The sequence below is a fragment of the Aquarana catesbeiana genome, linkage group LG10 (genome assembly GCF_042186555.1).
Source record: "Aquarana catesbeiana isolate 2022-GZ linkage group LG10, ASM4218655v1, whole genome shotgun sequence".
NCBI classification, from domain to species: Eukaryota; Metazoa; Chordata; class Amphibia; order Anura; family Ranidae; genus Aquarana; species Aquarana catesbeiana.
This window is the reverse complement of record NC_133333.1, coordinates 160,447,472-160,461,628: the sequence shown is the minus strand read 5'-3', so window position 1 is coordinate 160,461,628 and position 14,157 is coordinate 160,447,472. Positions and strand designations below refer to the sequence as shown.

The following is a 14,157-nucleotide window of genomic DNA, read 5'->3' as shown; positions in this document are numbered from 1 at the left end:
AGAAGAGGCCGGAGAGCGGAGAAGAACCAACCGGACGCCGGGAGAAGATGAAGCGGAGGGACCCCCGAAGCCGGAAGAAGACCCCCCCCCGGAGCTGTTTAATAAAATATTTTAAAAACCTGTGTGGTGTGTTTTATTACTTACACTTTTTTCCTAGGTAAATGGGTAGGGGTACCATGTACCCCATACTCATTTACATAGGGTGGGGGGCCGGGATCTGGGGGCCCCCTTATTAAAGGGGGCTCCCAGATTCCGATAAGCCCCCGCCCGCAGACCCCGACAACCAACGGCCAGGGTTGTCGGGAAGAGGCCCTTGTCCTCATCAACATGGGGACAAGGTGCTTTGGGGGGGGGGGGCGCAGGGCGCCCCCCTCCCCCAAAGCACCCACCCCCCATGTTGAGGGCATGCGGCCTGGTACGGTTCAGGAGGGGGGGGGCGCTCGCTCGTCCCCACCCCCTTTCCTGACCGGCCAGGCTGCGTGCTCGGATCGGGGTCTGGTATGGATTTTAGGGGGGACCCCACGCCGTTTTTTCGGCGTAGCGGGGTTCCCCTTTATAATCCATACCAGACCTAAGGGCCTGGTATGCCCCGCGACGGGGCTCGCAAGGTGTCAATCTAGCCGATAAAAGCGGCAAGATTGACATCCTTTTCTAGTCCCGTCGCACCTGAGTCACGTTCAAAATGAACGGACTTGTCCGTGTGTGGGCAAGTCCGTTCATTCTGAAAGTCCGCCGGAACTCCGGCGAAAGTCCGTCGGAAAGACGGGCGGACTTAGCCCGCCGGAAAATCCCGGCGTGTGTGGGCAAGTCCGTTCGTTTTAAAGTCCGGCGCACCTGGCGGACAAAGTCCGTCGGAAAGTGTGCCGGACCAAGTAGGATAGAAAGTCCGCTCGTGTGTACGCGGCATTAGTCTAGCCTGGGGTTCTGCATATAAAAGTTCAACTCGTTTTATGAATTTTGAGCTGAAGCCCAGCCGCCCAAGGACCGCAATCAAGTATGGCCATTCTATGGAATCGAACGCTTTGAGTGTCTAGCGACACCACCACCCGAGTGTCTAAGGCTGGACCTTTTGATTGGAGTATAGTGAAGAGACGTCTCAAATTTATGACAGTCGACCTTTTGGGAATGAATCCTGTCTGATCAGGATGGATAATAGAAGCAATAACCTTATTCAGTCTTTTTGCCTAAAGTTTAGCTAGAATTTTTGTGTCGACATTAATAAGAGATATTGGTCTGTATGACTCACATAAATCATGATCCTTGTGCGGCTTGGGGATCAACACTATAAATGCTTCTCTCATGGATTCAGGTAGTATACCCCTATCATATGCGTCCTCATACATTACCATTAGCTTAGGGGCCAGAATTTCTGCATAGGTCCCGTACCACTCCACCGGGAGTCCATCTAAACCAGGGGTCTTGTTAGGTTTTAGGGACCTAATAGCTGATATAACCTCTTCAGTCGTAAAGGGACTATCCAGTTCTCCCGCCCCCCCCCTTCCGTGAGCTCTAATAGGGGTATTGGGGCTAAATACTCCCGTACCTCCTCCATCCCATAATCCACCTTTTGAAGTATATAATTCTGTATAGAATGTTAAGATGGCATCTGCTGTGTCTATTTGTGATGTACATTGTTTCATATTCGCGTCCAGAATACGTGAGATAGAGGTTGGAGCCTGTTGGGAGTGGGCCAAATATGCCAACAGCCTACTGGTTTTATCCCCGAATTCAAAGATCCGTTGCGCTTGGTAGAGTAATTTCTTCTGTGTTTTTTCTATTAACATTAAGTCTAATTGTCTTATATTCTCCCTCCATATACTATGCGTGTCAGAAGTAGGATTTTTCTATATATTCTACCTCAGACTCAATGACCACCTGCTCCGCCTCCCTAACCCTCCTTCCCCTATCTGATTGGAGTTGTTTAATCAATCCTGAAGTGGAACCCCGACGTGTGAATTTGAAAGCGTACCAAGTGACCCCAATCGGCACCTCCCTTTTTTTTTTTTTTTTTTTTTTTTTTTCTCTATCCAAAAGTTAATGGACGCTGCAGTGGACCTCTCGAAGCACTCCTCCTTAAGCCACAGGGGGGACAGCCTCCACACCACATACCCCCATGGTTCCTCCATGTCAATGGTGAGAAGCATGGGGGAGTGGTCCAAGATGGCCCTCGGCAAATATTAAGCATCCATCACCCTCGGCAACAATTACATAGACACAAAACAGATCTATCCTGGAAAGGGTGTTGAAGGTAGAGGAAAAACAAGAAAATTCCTTGGCATCTGGATGTTTCCACCTCCATGCCTCTACTAAATCATAGGGCCTTACACATGTTTCCAGTGGGGATCCCCCCACCGTAGCCATTCCATGTCTGTCTTTATCCAGGGATAATACTGCATTCAGATCTCCAGCTAAAATAAGAGGACCCTCCGCCATCTGCAACACCTCCGCCATCATCGCCTCCCACACCTTAATTGTAAATGGGGGTGGTGTGTGTGTGTGTGTGTGTGTGTATATATATATATATATATATATATATATATATATATATATACACACACAGCTACAAAAGTGTAAGCTTGATTATTAATGATCAGTACCAAGGCCAAATATCTACCCATAGGGTCTAGTTTCACTGTCTTAGTAGTGTATAAAAGTGATTTAGCTATCAACACAGATACCCCTCTAGCGTAACTGGAATACGTAGAATAAAATGCTCTACTGAAACCGGCTCTGTGAAGGGCCAATGTTTTGGAGCCCACTAAATGTGATTCCTGGAGGAATATGATATGTGGTTTTCGTTTTAAAATATATTTGAATACTAGGGCTCGCTTGATCTTAGAATTAAGCCCTCTCACATTCCATGAGAGGAGATTAAGGGACTGCATTAGGATACATAGGGTGTATATTTTCAACAGTGCTTAGTTTGTGGGAGGGCGAATGCTAGAGATCCCCCTAAGCGTGAACGCCTGACATAACTACCCTGCAATACTTCCTTCCGGAGACAGTCCGGTAGCATATACGTATTATCATACAACTTATCTATAAGGTATATATTGACATCCTCTTTAACTTTGACTGTCTGAAACAGTGTTTGCGTGCACATGTGGAACCTATGGTCAGTGCACAGCCTTCTCCTACGCTTGTGAAAAATTAGGTTTAGATGATACCCAACATTAACCAAAAAAACGGCAACAAAAAAAAAAAACGTAACTGTTCTTAATACCATCCCTGGTGAGTTGAACTCCCCTCCCCCCCCACCCTGCCTGCAGCCCCGAACATCCCACAGACTTTTACCCTAAACTTCAAAGCAAAAAGTCTCCCTAAAGGGGGGGTATTCTTCCTGTACCAGCCGGACAGGAGGCCTTAGGGATAGGTAAGTGAGAGTTCACCGAGCACTCACTGGACCGCGTTGCTTGGAGAACTCATAATAGTTCCCCTGTTTTGCTTAAGTTCAGCAGGATCTTGTAAACCGGTAGCTAGCAAGCTTGTTGATTATTCTTGCAGATGTTCAAAATACATGGTACAAAAATCATGCTTGTCATTTCTGCCCAGGAGGCCTCCTGGGTTCTTCTGGATAATGTCCCTTTCTAGTCAAAGGCACTAACCTTGTCCCAGGGACTCCAACCATCTGTTCGCCTCTTTGGGTGATAAAAAGAATTGGGTTTGTCCCTTGTGTACCACTCGTAGTTTAGCTGGATATAGAGCATACTGTATGGTAAACTTCGTTCCCTCAGACGCTGCTTCACACTCTGAAATGCTGCTCTTTGTTTCTGCGTGGCAGCAGAAAAATCAGGAAAAATGGAGATGTTGTTGTGCATCAATTCAGGCAGATTACGGGCTTTCCTCAGTATAGTTTCTTTATCTCTAAAGTATAGAAGGCGCGCCAACATGGGTCTGGGATATCTCCCTGGAGGGGGGGCTCTCAGTGGGACCCTGTGCGCTCGTTCAATAGCGAACAAATGAGAGAAACTTTCAGGCCCAAATACTTGCTTGAGCCAGGACAGCAGGAACTCCTCAGGATTCTTCCCTTCTGTGCCTTCTGGGAATCCTATGAATCTAAGGTTGTTCCTTCGCAGCCTGTCTTCAATATCTCCCAGTTTGGCCTCCTGGGACTTGTCCGCCGTCATATCTCTCACCTGCATTAATAAAGGGTTAAGATCATCTTCCACTGCGCTTATTCTTTGTTCCATCTGTGTAACCCGTTGCTTCACCCTCTGCACGTCATCTTTAAGCAAGGCAAAGTCTACCCAAATGGTTTCTATTTGTGTAGAGAGGGCCGCATGGCAGCTCTTGATAGTGTCCATGATCTGCAGCAGCGTCGGCTCACCTCTCTGTGTACCGGAGCCACTCTCCTCAGAATCTGAGGGTGAAGAGGGCAGGGGACGAGCCAGCGGGTCAGTCGGATCTAGCCAGTCTCTATCCCCCTCGGTCCATTCATGGTCTGATGGGTCAGTAGTAGCAGGCCGTCTCCTTCTCTGCCAGGCGCAATCTTGGGAGTCTTCATGGGCAAACTTTGCCAGCTTCTCCACGGGCGTAGGATCCGCACTTGGGCTGTATTTTACCATGTCTGGGTGCCCAAAGTATTCCTCTATCCAATCCGGTAAGTATGGAGTGAAGATTTGTAGCCTACAGGTTGTCAGGATTATTCAGGATTTTGTCGCGGTCGGAGCTCCAGAGAAAAGCTTCCTCACATACCGGAAGTTGGACATGCCCCCCTACTTTCAGTTTTAATGATAATGGTAAACAGAACGAATGAAGGATGGATCCTCTTAATGGGGGCATAAATAGGAATGAAAACTGACACATGTTCTAATACCTCTCCATTCTATCTAAAACCAAAAAAAAAGTTTTGCCTTTAGCTATACTTGAATATTTTTAGCCCACAAGTATCCAGGTCAGTAGTTGTAACTTTCCTCTTTGCTTTCATAGCTGCATGCATTTTCGGCTGTAGTGAACCAAGAAAGTATTGATGCTAAAGATCACTGAGAAACTAGCAGGTTCAGATAGTAAGTGGTTGTTAACCCCATTCATGAAATTTGACATAAGCGCCTATATCTGTAGTGTTTACTTATCTCTTTCCAAAGCTCTAAGTGTCATTTGTCTCTGTTGCTCCTTTCCTCTGTTATCAGCAGAGTCACTTCTGACAAGTTCTGCTACACACGAGATAAGAGCAGCTGAAAATTTGTGTCAGGGAGGGAGCTTACAGGGAGATTAGCAGGGAGCTTGTCTATTCATAATACAGCTCTGCATGTTTATTTGTTCCTCTGCCTATGTGGAGGAGGAGGGGGGGGGGGTTGTCCATTTACCCCAATCAGCTGTAAGTGCAGACTCTCCACCCACTGCTGAAAGAGGAAGAAAGATTTCTAACATGATCTGTATATTTCAAAGAATGTAGAAAGGGGAAGACAGCGGACATACAAGTAAAACTTATGTAGCGAGATTTGTTTCTTTTCTTTTGTATCATCTGAGGCTATTCACTTCACTCGGTATATATGAGGGTTTACAACCACTTTAAGACAGTGAAGCAGACATCTTGGTTCTCTCAGCAATGGTTCCTTTAATGGCCTCAAGTAATAAACATTTAGCTTCTTGATAATTGTGGACCTGCTTATTTGGGAGATTTAACTATGCATTTATTTTATTAACCACTTCAATACAGGGCATTTTCACCTCCTTCCTGCCCAGGCCAATTTTTAGTTTTCAGCGCTGTTGCATTTTGAAAAACAATTGCGTGTTCCTGCAACACTGTACCCAAATGAAATTTTTAGCACAAAACACAATATTTTTTTACTTTTTGCTATAATGTCCCAATTTAAAAAAAAAAAACTAAATTTTTCCTCAGTTTAGGCCGATATGTATTCTTATTTTTGGTAAATAAAATCGCAATAAGTGTATATTGGTTTGCACAAAAGTTTTAGCATCTACAAAATAGGGCATAGATTTGTGATATATATATATATATAATATTTTTTTTTTTATGGTGACTAACATTGCATCGGACACTTTTGACACTATTTTGGGACCATTCACATTCATACAGCGATCAGTGCTATAAAAATTACTAATTATATAATGGGTTGCCTAGGGAGTGATTCTAACTGTTGGGGGAGGGGACGCACAAGGGGAGGAGACCGATCAGTGTTCCTCTGTATTGGGAATACACGATTGGTCCCCTCTGCCTTGACAGGACGTGGATCTGTGCGTTTACACACAGATCCACGTCCCGGCTCTGTAACCGTCAATCACGGGTGCCCGGCGGACATCGCGGCCGCCAGGCACGTGCATCGCCTCCTGAGTGACGCGGCACGCTCCCCCTAGATGGCCGAGAAGCCCAGGATGGGAGATCCCTCCTGCGGCTGTCATTTGACTATGGGCGGGTAGGAAGTGGTTAAACAATGGCTTGACTCTGGACTAAAGGGTTACCAAAATCCCATTTGATGGTTTAGAAATTAAAGCGGAAGTAAACCCATCCAAAAAATAGTTTCATTTGCGGCATGTGCCAGAAATGTAATACTGCCATTGGTTGTGCGCTCAACTTAACTGTCAAACCATCCAATAGCTGTTGTCATAACTGACCACATATGCAGCAACATGGCCGTTTTCAGATTAAACAGAGGCAAAGATGGCAGCTTCCTTGGCTGAAAACGATAGGGGAAGTTTACTTGCACTTTAAGTAGGTTACTAACTATGTATAGTGTGAGCGATTTTTCCAATTCTAATTACGATTTATGATGTTGGGATGTTTTCACCTTGCCTTCAAATTGTAATGCAGTTATGTTTCACCATCCTCAAATTCAAAAAGCCAGACAATATTACACTATGGGCAGTCTTTCTTTTGTGGTCCTTTGCTGAAAGAGGTGGTCGTCGTGGACTTCAGTGTGCCAGTGTGATCCTTACAGCCATTCATCCTGTGATAATCATTCCTAAGATCTTCCGTGCAAGTAAAGGCCTTTGCTGTGCTATAGCCATCTGCCTATTTTGCTTGCTATCTGTTAAGCAAGTTTTTCTCAAGATGGCGGTGCACTTTTTGGTATGAATCACCCTGGTGCCATTGGGAAAGGATTTACTCTACTACTTTGAAATATGCAAAATTATAGTCAGGATATTCAATCAAGGATCCTTTTGCATTATTTGGGACTATTCTAGCGTGGCTTTTTATTATATCTATTTGCTGTGTATCTCAATTTAAGCTGCTGCTTTTTTGTTTTATTCTGTAGACACATTAGCACAGTTTTAGCCTATTTCATAAGAAAATGTTTGTGCCTTTCTGACTTCCCAATATTGTACCCTTCTAACCCTCCCCTCCACTATGCTCCTCCTGACCTTCCTACATAACCCTCCTGACCTCCCTGCACCATGCCCTCCTGACCCCCTGTCCTGATAACCTCTGACCTGCTCACCCCTGTTCTCTGTCCTACTGATCCCTATATACTGCTCTTCATTCTGCTGATCTCTTTACACTGCCCTACTTACACTGGCCAGAAATCAGAGCAGATAGCCAGGCCTGAAACTAGTTGAAAAAAAATCAGCCTGGAGTACCATATGTTCTGCTTTCATGATGAACTCCAGCATTAGCCTTGTGGTGGAGAGCAATTACTCCCCAGACATGGGAAAAAATTCTGAATAAAAGTGAATTTCGAGTTTCTCACTGAAGCTAAATTTTAAGCTAGGCAAATTTTTTTTATGTTTTTACAGTTACCTTAGTTTTCTAAGAATTTTTTTTTTTTTTGGTAAGTTTTCTTTATGGCATCCTTACTTTTTATTGAGCAGCTTGCTAGTTAATTTCTTAAAAAATGGCGCCACACCCCAGTGATCTTTTATGTTCGTTTTATGAGGTAGCTCTCCATCTCTCAAAGGTTGCCTACCCTTAACTTAAACTATATGTATGCAAATCCCATGGAAATTTCCAGTTTTTGTATAATATATTATAATCCTCTTGGTGTACGTGATAGTGGTTACATCATTTATTAAACCAGCCATTTTGAGGTTTTACTGCCACTTTGTTCACAAGAAATCCTTTACTGGGAAATCAACACTTCGAGTGTCTACATCATGTCCCTGCAGCAATCACTGGTGGTTCCCATCGATCAATGTCTCTACTGTGTCCTTAAGTGACATTGAGGTCAGCAGAAGGAATCAATATATACTGCGAGGAACCAGGATTCAATTAACCTCATCACCCAGGAAAGCAAAGCTCCACAGCATCATCTTGCTCAGAGCAATAAAATTGGCTCTGCCCCCCCCCCCCGCTCCAAGGACACCCAATCAGGGTGCAGTCAGGCAGTGCCACAGTAGTGACCCATATCATTTATTGGGGGAACCAGAAATGGGGAAGCCTAGAGGGATATACGCCTGATCATCTCTCAAAGAAAAAGAAAAAAAACTCCGCCTAGCAGTCCCTTCTGTTCACATCCCGTGAGTGAACAATTGGCAGGTAGATTTCCTGAGGCTGTTGAAGCCCAGGTCTTTAATTGTCATTCTTTCATTACTCAAGGCCATAAAAGCCACTTAAAGATCTTCTTGAGTACCTGGAGAACCTTTTTTGCCTGATGTGTGTACACATGCATTTCAATCCTCAGACTGCTTGGTACCTTTTTTTTATTTTGACTTTTCTGTAGTCATGACTTGACAAAGATTTGGCTCTAAGTACTCTTAAGGAACATGCTTTGGCTTCTCTGATACTTGTAAAAACCTTTTATTCAAGGTGTCTCACAGATCAGACCACCATTATAACACCCTGTGCTTTCTTAGAATTTCAATCTCTAGTCCTCTCTGCTCTGCAGAAGCCACTCTTTGAACCCATTAGGTAGCTACCCATTTTATACTGTAGACCAGCCTTTTCTCAACCTTTTTAACCAGAGGAACCCTTGAAATATTTTAAAATGTCTCGGAACCTGGTAAGATTAGTCAATTGTGGTTTATTAGGAAAATGCTCCTTACATTGTTGGTAAGTGGGAAGAAACCCCACCTTACAGGGTTGGCCAGAATGACACCCTTGCAGTCATGTTGCTGGCTCTGCCAAGTGGCATTTGCCCTGAAACTATGCAGGCACCATCAGACGGGAAGTCAGCAATAGCTCAAGGAATCCTTAGCTATTTCCGAAGGAACCCTAGGGTTAATTGGTAATGGCTATTACTCTATCAAATATATTCTTAGTGCATTTAGAAGTATGAAGTAAAGATAGATTTGTATGGCTTTGGGGAAATGTGGGTATGTTTTTCAGTCTGTTTTATTATGTGTATTAAGATGTATTTATCTTCTGAAAATCAGGCTGGTAGTAAATGGATAGCTGTTTGAATGCATGCTGTAATGTACGCATTAAAATAGAGTATATTCTGTAGTCATTAAATCCTCAAGAATATTAATCTTTAAGAAATGCATTTAACACTTGAAGTGGAGCTCCACCCACAAGGGGAAGCTTCACTTGTTTGCACCCCCCCCCCCCCCCTCCACTGACACATTTGGCACTTTTTGGGGGGAGGGGGGATTGGGTACCTGCTCCCATGTCCTGACGCTCAGATCACCGTGGCAATCTACGGCAGTGTTTGCCCCCTTCTCACCCAATCCCCCCCCCCCCCAAGGCTCTGCACCAGAAGCCGATTGAAGAATCTGCTCAGGTGCCGACATCGCTGGATCCCTGGACAGGCTAGTGTCCTTATTAAAAGTCAGCAGCTGCAGTATTTGTAGCTGCTGCCTTTTAATTTTTTTTGGGGGGGGGAGATGGGAGCTCCTCATTAAGTTCTGTTGTGTGCTGAGAAATGCGCAGCTTTTTTGTGGCCTGCATAGTGTTAGTCTTTTCCCAGTGCTTAGCTAAACTACTCAACCCACTCCCTCTTTATGATCTCTACAAGATAAAGGCTTATTCAGTAGTCTATGATGAGAACTAGGAAGGCTAGGTGCGGTATGACGGTAACTATCATTGTAATGCTAGCCCGTAACCCAGAATACCTATTGTTTCTTACTTCAGATGTTCTTCCCTCCTGACACTTGATAGTTACTAGTTGAGAATTTAACCATGCATTGTACTTTAACCATGCATTGTACTTTACCCATGCAATAACATTGCTTACGTTTTGTACTATGCAAAATGTAGTAATTTATTTAAGGTGAACTAGGAAGGATAAATGGCTTCTTTGAGATAACAAATGAAGTGTGCATTTCACAGTGCTAAATTTCTGGCAAGATCAACAGGGGTTTTTTCACTTATCAAACAGATATAACAAATGCTTCCAATGGTACTGTATATTTTACAGATGAAAGGGGAGAAAATAACAGAAGTTCGTTGCTGGGATTTACACAAACACTTTTTTATATTGGGTTGCTTTTACCTGCAGCGTGGATGGGTTTGTGCTGTGTTAATTGCGATCATCAGTTAAAAAAAAAAAGTATTCTATAGTGTTCCCTGGTTTGGTATTTGCTTGTTAAGTCAGGTGATGGAGCAGAATGGCCATCAGTCACCTTCTAGCTTGAGCTCTGTAAATTATATTGTTTGTTTTTGTATGTTATGTATTTTCAGCAGAATGTACATTGCTCATACAGATATTATGCTTTCAGGGTCAGAGGCCTTGTGATGTTGCTGATGAAGAGGTTGTTGGTCTTTTAGAGGAGCTACAGAAAAAGCAGGAAGATGTAAGTAATACCAGGCTATTCCCTGTCTTCTCTCCCCATACCCACTTATTCATTTTCATTCATTTTTAGAACTCTAAGCAGAGTTTGCTTTTGGACTGACCATATAAACTTTAACATGGTTTCAGAAGAAATAACTCTTCATTTGCAAAAAGTTTGCACTATTTGCATTTTTTCATTGAAAAAAGCTTTTAAATGCATTTCACATCAGTGTGGTTTAACTCACTTTTTTGTGTTCTTTTGCATGCCTTTTAAGTGATTCTAAAGGAAAGCATTGCTCTCTGCAATGGTTTAACACGCAACAAGCTCCATCCTCCTCTTTCTCTGGCTCCCGGCCAGAACAGTTCAAAACTTTTCTGAGAACACTTTTTTTTTTTTTTTTTTTTTCTTTGTTTATTATCCATAAAAAATATTGGACACTGAAAAGCAAAGCTCTAAGACAGGTCAGTAGATCTCCTCCCATTCCCAGCATGCCTCATTTTCTTCATAGTGTTATAGGAGAATGAGTCTCTGTTGGTCTTTCTCTCTACATTGCCACTCCTTTTACTGATACTCGGCATTGCATTGGATACTGTATACAGACCCCTCTGAGAGAAGCTCCTCAGTCAGCCTGTAATCTGACCTGTGGGCACTTGTTGAGAGCATTTCTACAGGCACCTGGTGTACTGTATGTAGCCAGCTGCAGAACCCTTTTAAGCCAGGGTTCTGCTGCACCTGTGTTTTAGATGCCTGTTCTTGAACCCCCTTAGGGAAATATGCCAACCGGAGAGGCGAACACGGTCTGAATTGGCATTGGATGCCCTCCAGGGGATTTTCCCATGCGATCAGACCACCATCTGGAGTGTAAGTAGGGCTTGTCCCTACCCCATAGTTGCTAGCATCCCCCGAATTCTTTACCCCCCTTGTGTCTGTAATTGGGTGCATCAAAACTAAAACCGTGTGCTTCAGCCAATTGCAAGCAAGACGGGTTCCCTAAAATATGGTTTTTCTTGGGCACTCAAGCTTGAACCCACAAGCCTTATCCTGGGATGGTGACCGCAATTTCAACTTGAGTGTACTTGGGTTGCCTGAGCCTCTTTGTGCACATTTGCACTTTTCCATCCCTTGCATTGTCTTCCTCCCCCCTCTTCCTTTTTTTTTTTTTTTTTTTTTCTTTCTTTCTTCTGCTTCTCCAGCTCTAACTTTTTTTTTTCCTACTATTTTTTTCTTTTGCTTCTTAATGCATACCGGTAAACCTGTGCTATAGTCTGACTTGTTACAGAGGATTGTTATCTGATTTCCAAATGTGCATAATGCTTTTTGGTTATATTGTGTTTATTCTAGTCTGCTAACTGGATTGAGAACTCTTGTGTGACTGGAAATGATAAAGAATTTAAACAAAAAGAAAATTCTGTCACAGACTCCATGTTGGACACTTCAACACTTCTGCCAATCTATGGCACTTGCTCCTATATGTGCTGCAACATTTTATAGATTTAATACTTTGTAGATTAAATGCTCACTTGCCTTTGTTCTTGTTGAGAGGCTCTACCCCTCACTCGCTAGTAAAGGTTTTTTTTCAGGGTTCCTTGCACATGTCCCCTTCTATATGGTCCCTGATGTCTCTCTGGGAACAAAGTCTGGCTTCTGGAAAGCTAAAAGTACCACCTTTTGAAGTTTTAGGGATATTTCTTTGTCTGGCTTCACTTGCAAGGTGGCCGCCTTGTTGCTATCACATCTGCAAGGAGGGTCTCTGGGTTAGTGGCCTTGTCTTGTAATGAGTCCGCTTAAAGCCTCCTTTCTCCCTAAGGTGATCTCTTCCTTTCACCTTAACCAGCATATTGTCCTTCCTTTTATGTCCTCTGAAATATTCCAATTTTTTTTTTTGATTTTATCTCGATGTGGCATCAGCTTTGTGTGTCTATCTCAGGGCTGATGTAGTTTTGGATTACCTCTTTCTATTTACTTAGGGTTTCTACAGGAGCTTGCTAGCCTCTTGTTCCAACATTTCTGGGTGGATCAGATAAGTAGTTATTCTAGCTTATGGTTTAAGGGGGTAGTTTTCCTCCCTTTCATGTCCTGTTAAGGCATGCTCCACCAGATGGCTTTTTGGCATTGGTAAACTGTTTCTCGGCTTTGCGTGGCTTCCGTCTAGGCTTCTGTTTACATGTTTTAGGTTCTACTAGGTAAATGTCCAGGCCTCCTGTAATGTCGTTTTTGGGTGTAACGTCTACACACTGCTGTCTTTTTGAGCCTTTCTTAACCCATTTGTGTGGGCCTTTTGCATTTGCTTGTTGTTGCTCATCCCTCAGCTATACTACTTTTTGATGTCCCATGGTAAAGACTAAAAATTATTTAGCCTGTGTACTGGCTGATTTATAATTACATTGAACTTGGTCATATGTAATTGAGAACTTCTAGCTAAAATTAAAATGGAGTAAACTTTATTTTTTTTTTTTCTTTTCTTTCTAAAGTTCATAGATTTTCCTGACATTTTCATATTATTATGTTGATTATTAAATTGTGTTGAGCTACCCTATTTACAAAATGTGGTTTGCATTCTTTCAGTTACGAAGTGAAAAAGAGGCAAGTTTGAAGCGAGCAATTATTGATACTGGCATCGAACAACCTCTAGTAAATACAAGCAAACATAGGAGGTGAGCTCTAAGGGCCAAGATGCGATATATTCTGCAATTACCTAACTGTATGGTATGAAGGTAGTCTGTTTCAATTGTATACATTTTGATAAATTTGCCTATTTATGAATGTTTTCTCAATGTAAATATATACAGTTAATCACTTTTGACGTTGATACAACTGAGTTACAAATATCCATTCCTATCTGGCTCTCCTCTTAGATTATTACTATATAGTTTAGACATAATTATCTTCAAAATCTTCATTCACATACATATGCGTATAATTAAACTGAGGATTTTATGATATTAATATTGGTCTGTAAAAGTATTTCTTGTTGGAGCATCTTTTTAGAAGTCCCATATTTTTCCAGGAAACCTATTTACAGAAGGTTGGGATTGCAAAAGATGTTAACATATCTATCTACTCCTGCTCTGGATTTGATGCGGTGATAGTGGTCCCCAGTACATATAGAGTGTAAATGGAAACCTGACTGATGTAAAAAAAAAAAACCCTTTGCCACTGTATCCAAACTTATTTAGGCTTTAATTTTAGTTTTCTAAGCTTATTTGTTTAACCTCTGCAAATATTGAATTTTAAACCGTCCAGTAAATATCCTGAATATGCACAAAGAAAAGCAATAAAGACTGGAAAAATTGTAGTGTTCTAAAACATTGTTTCGAAGGGCTGTTTAGGCCTCATACACACAGGTACTACACCGAATCTCAGTTGGGTTATGTTGGTTCTTCAAAGAATGCCTTTGAACCTATGAGTTGTGGGCCTTGACCTCTAAAGATTTTTCTCATCCTACAGATGGAAAAGGTTTTGAGGCTCATGGAGTCATTTCTGAGTTTCTTTGAGAAAGGGCTTTACCCAACATGATACCCGTATAGAACTTATTCCTGCTGGCTAGTT

The 14,157-nt window shown here is 42.7% G+C and overlaps 1 protein-coding gene across 2 annotated transcripts in view; it reads left to right on the top strand.

Annotated features, from left to right (window-relative positions):
• Positions 1-14,157, top strand: part of PPP1R12C (protein phosphatase 1 regulatory subunit 12C) — a 243,257-nt gene that overhangs the window by 87,540 nt on the left and 141,560 nt on the right. For both annotated transcript variants that reach the window (XM_073602853.1, XM_073602852.1), the window contains exons 6-7: positions 10,555-10,629; positions 13,174-13,262. In XM_073602853.1, the coding sequence (XP_073458954.1) occupies positions 10,555-10,629; positions 13,174-13,262 (164 nt within the window). The remainder of the gene's footprint in view (positions 1-10,554; positions 10,630-13,173; positions 13,263-14,157) is intronic.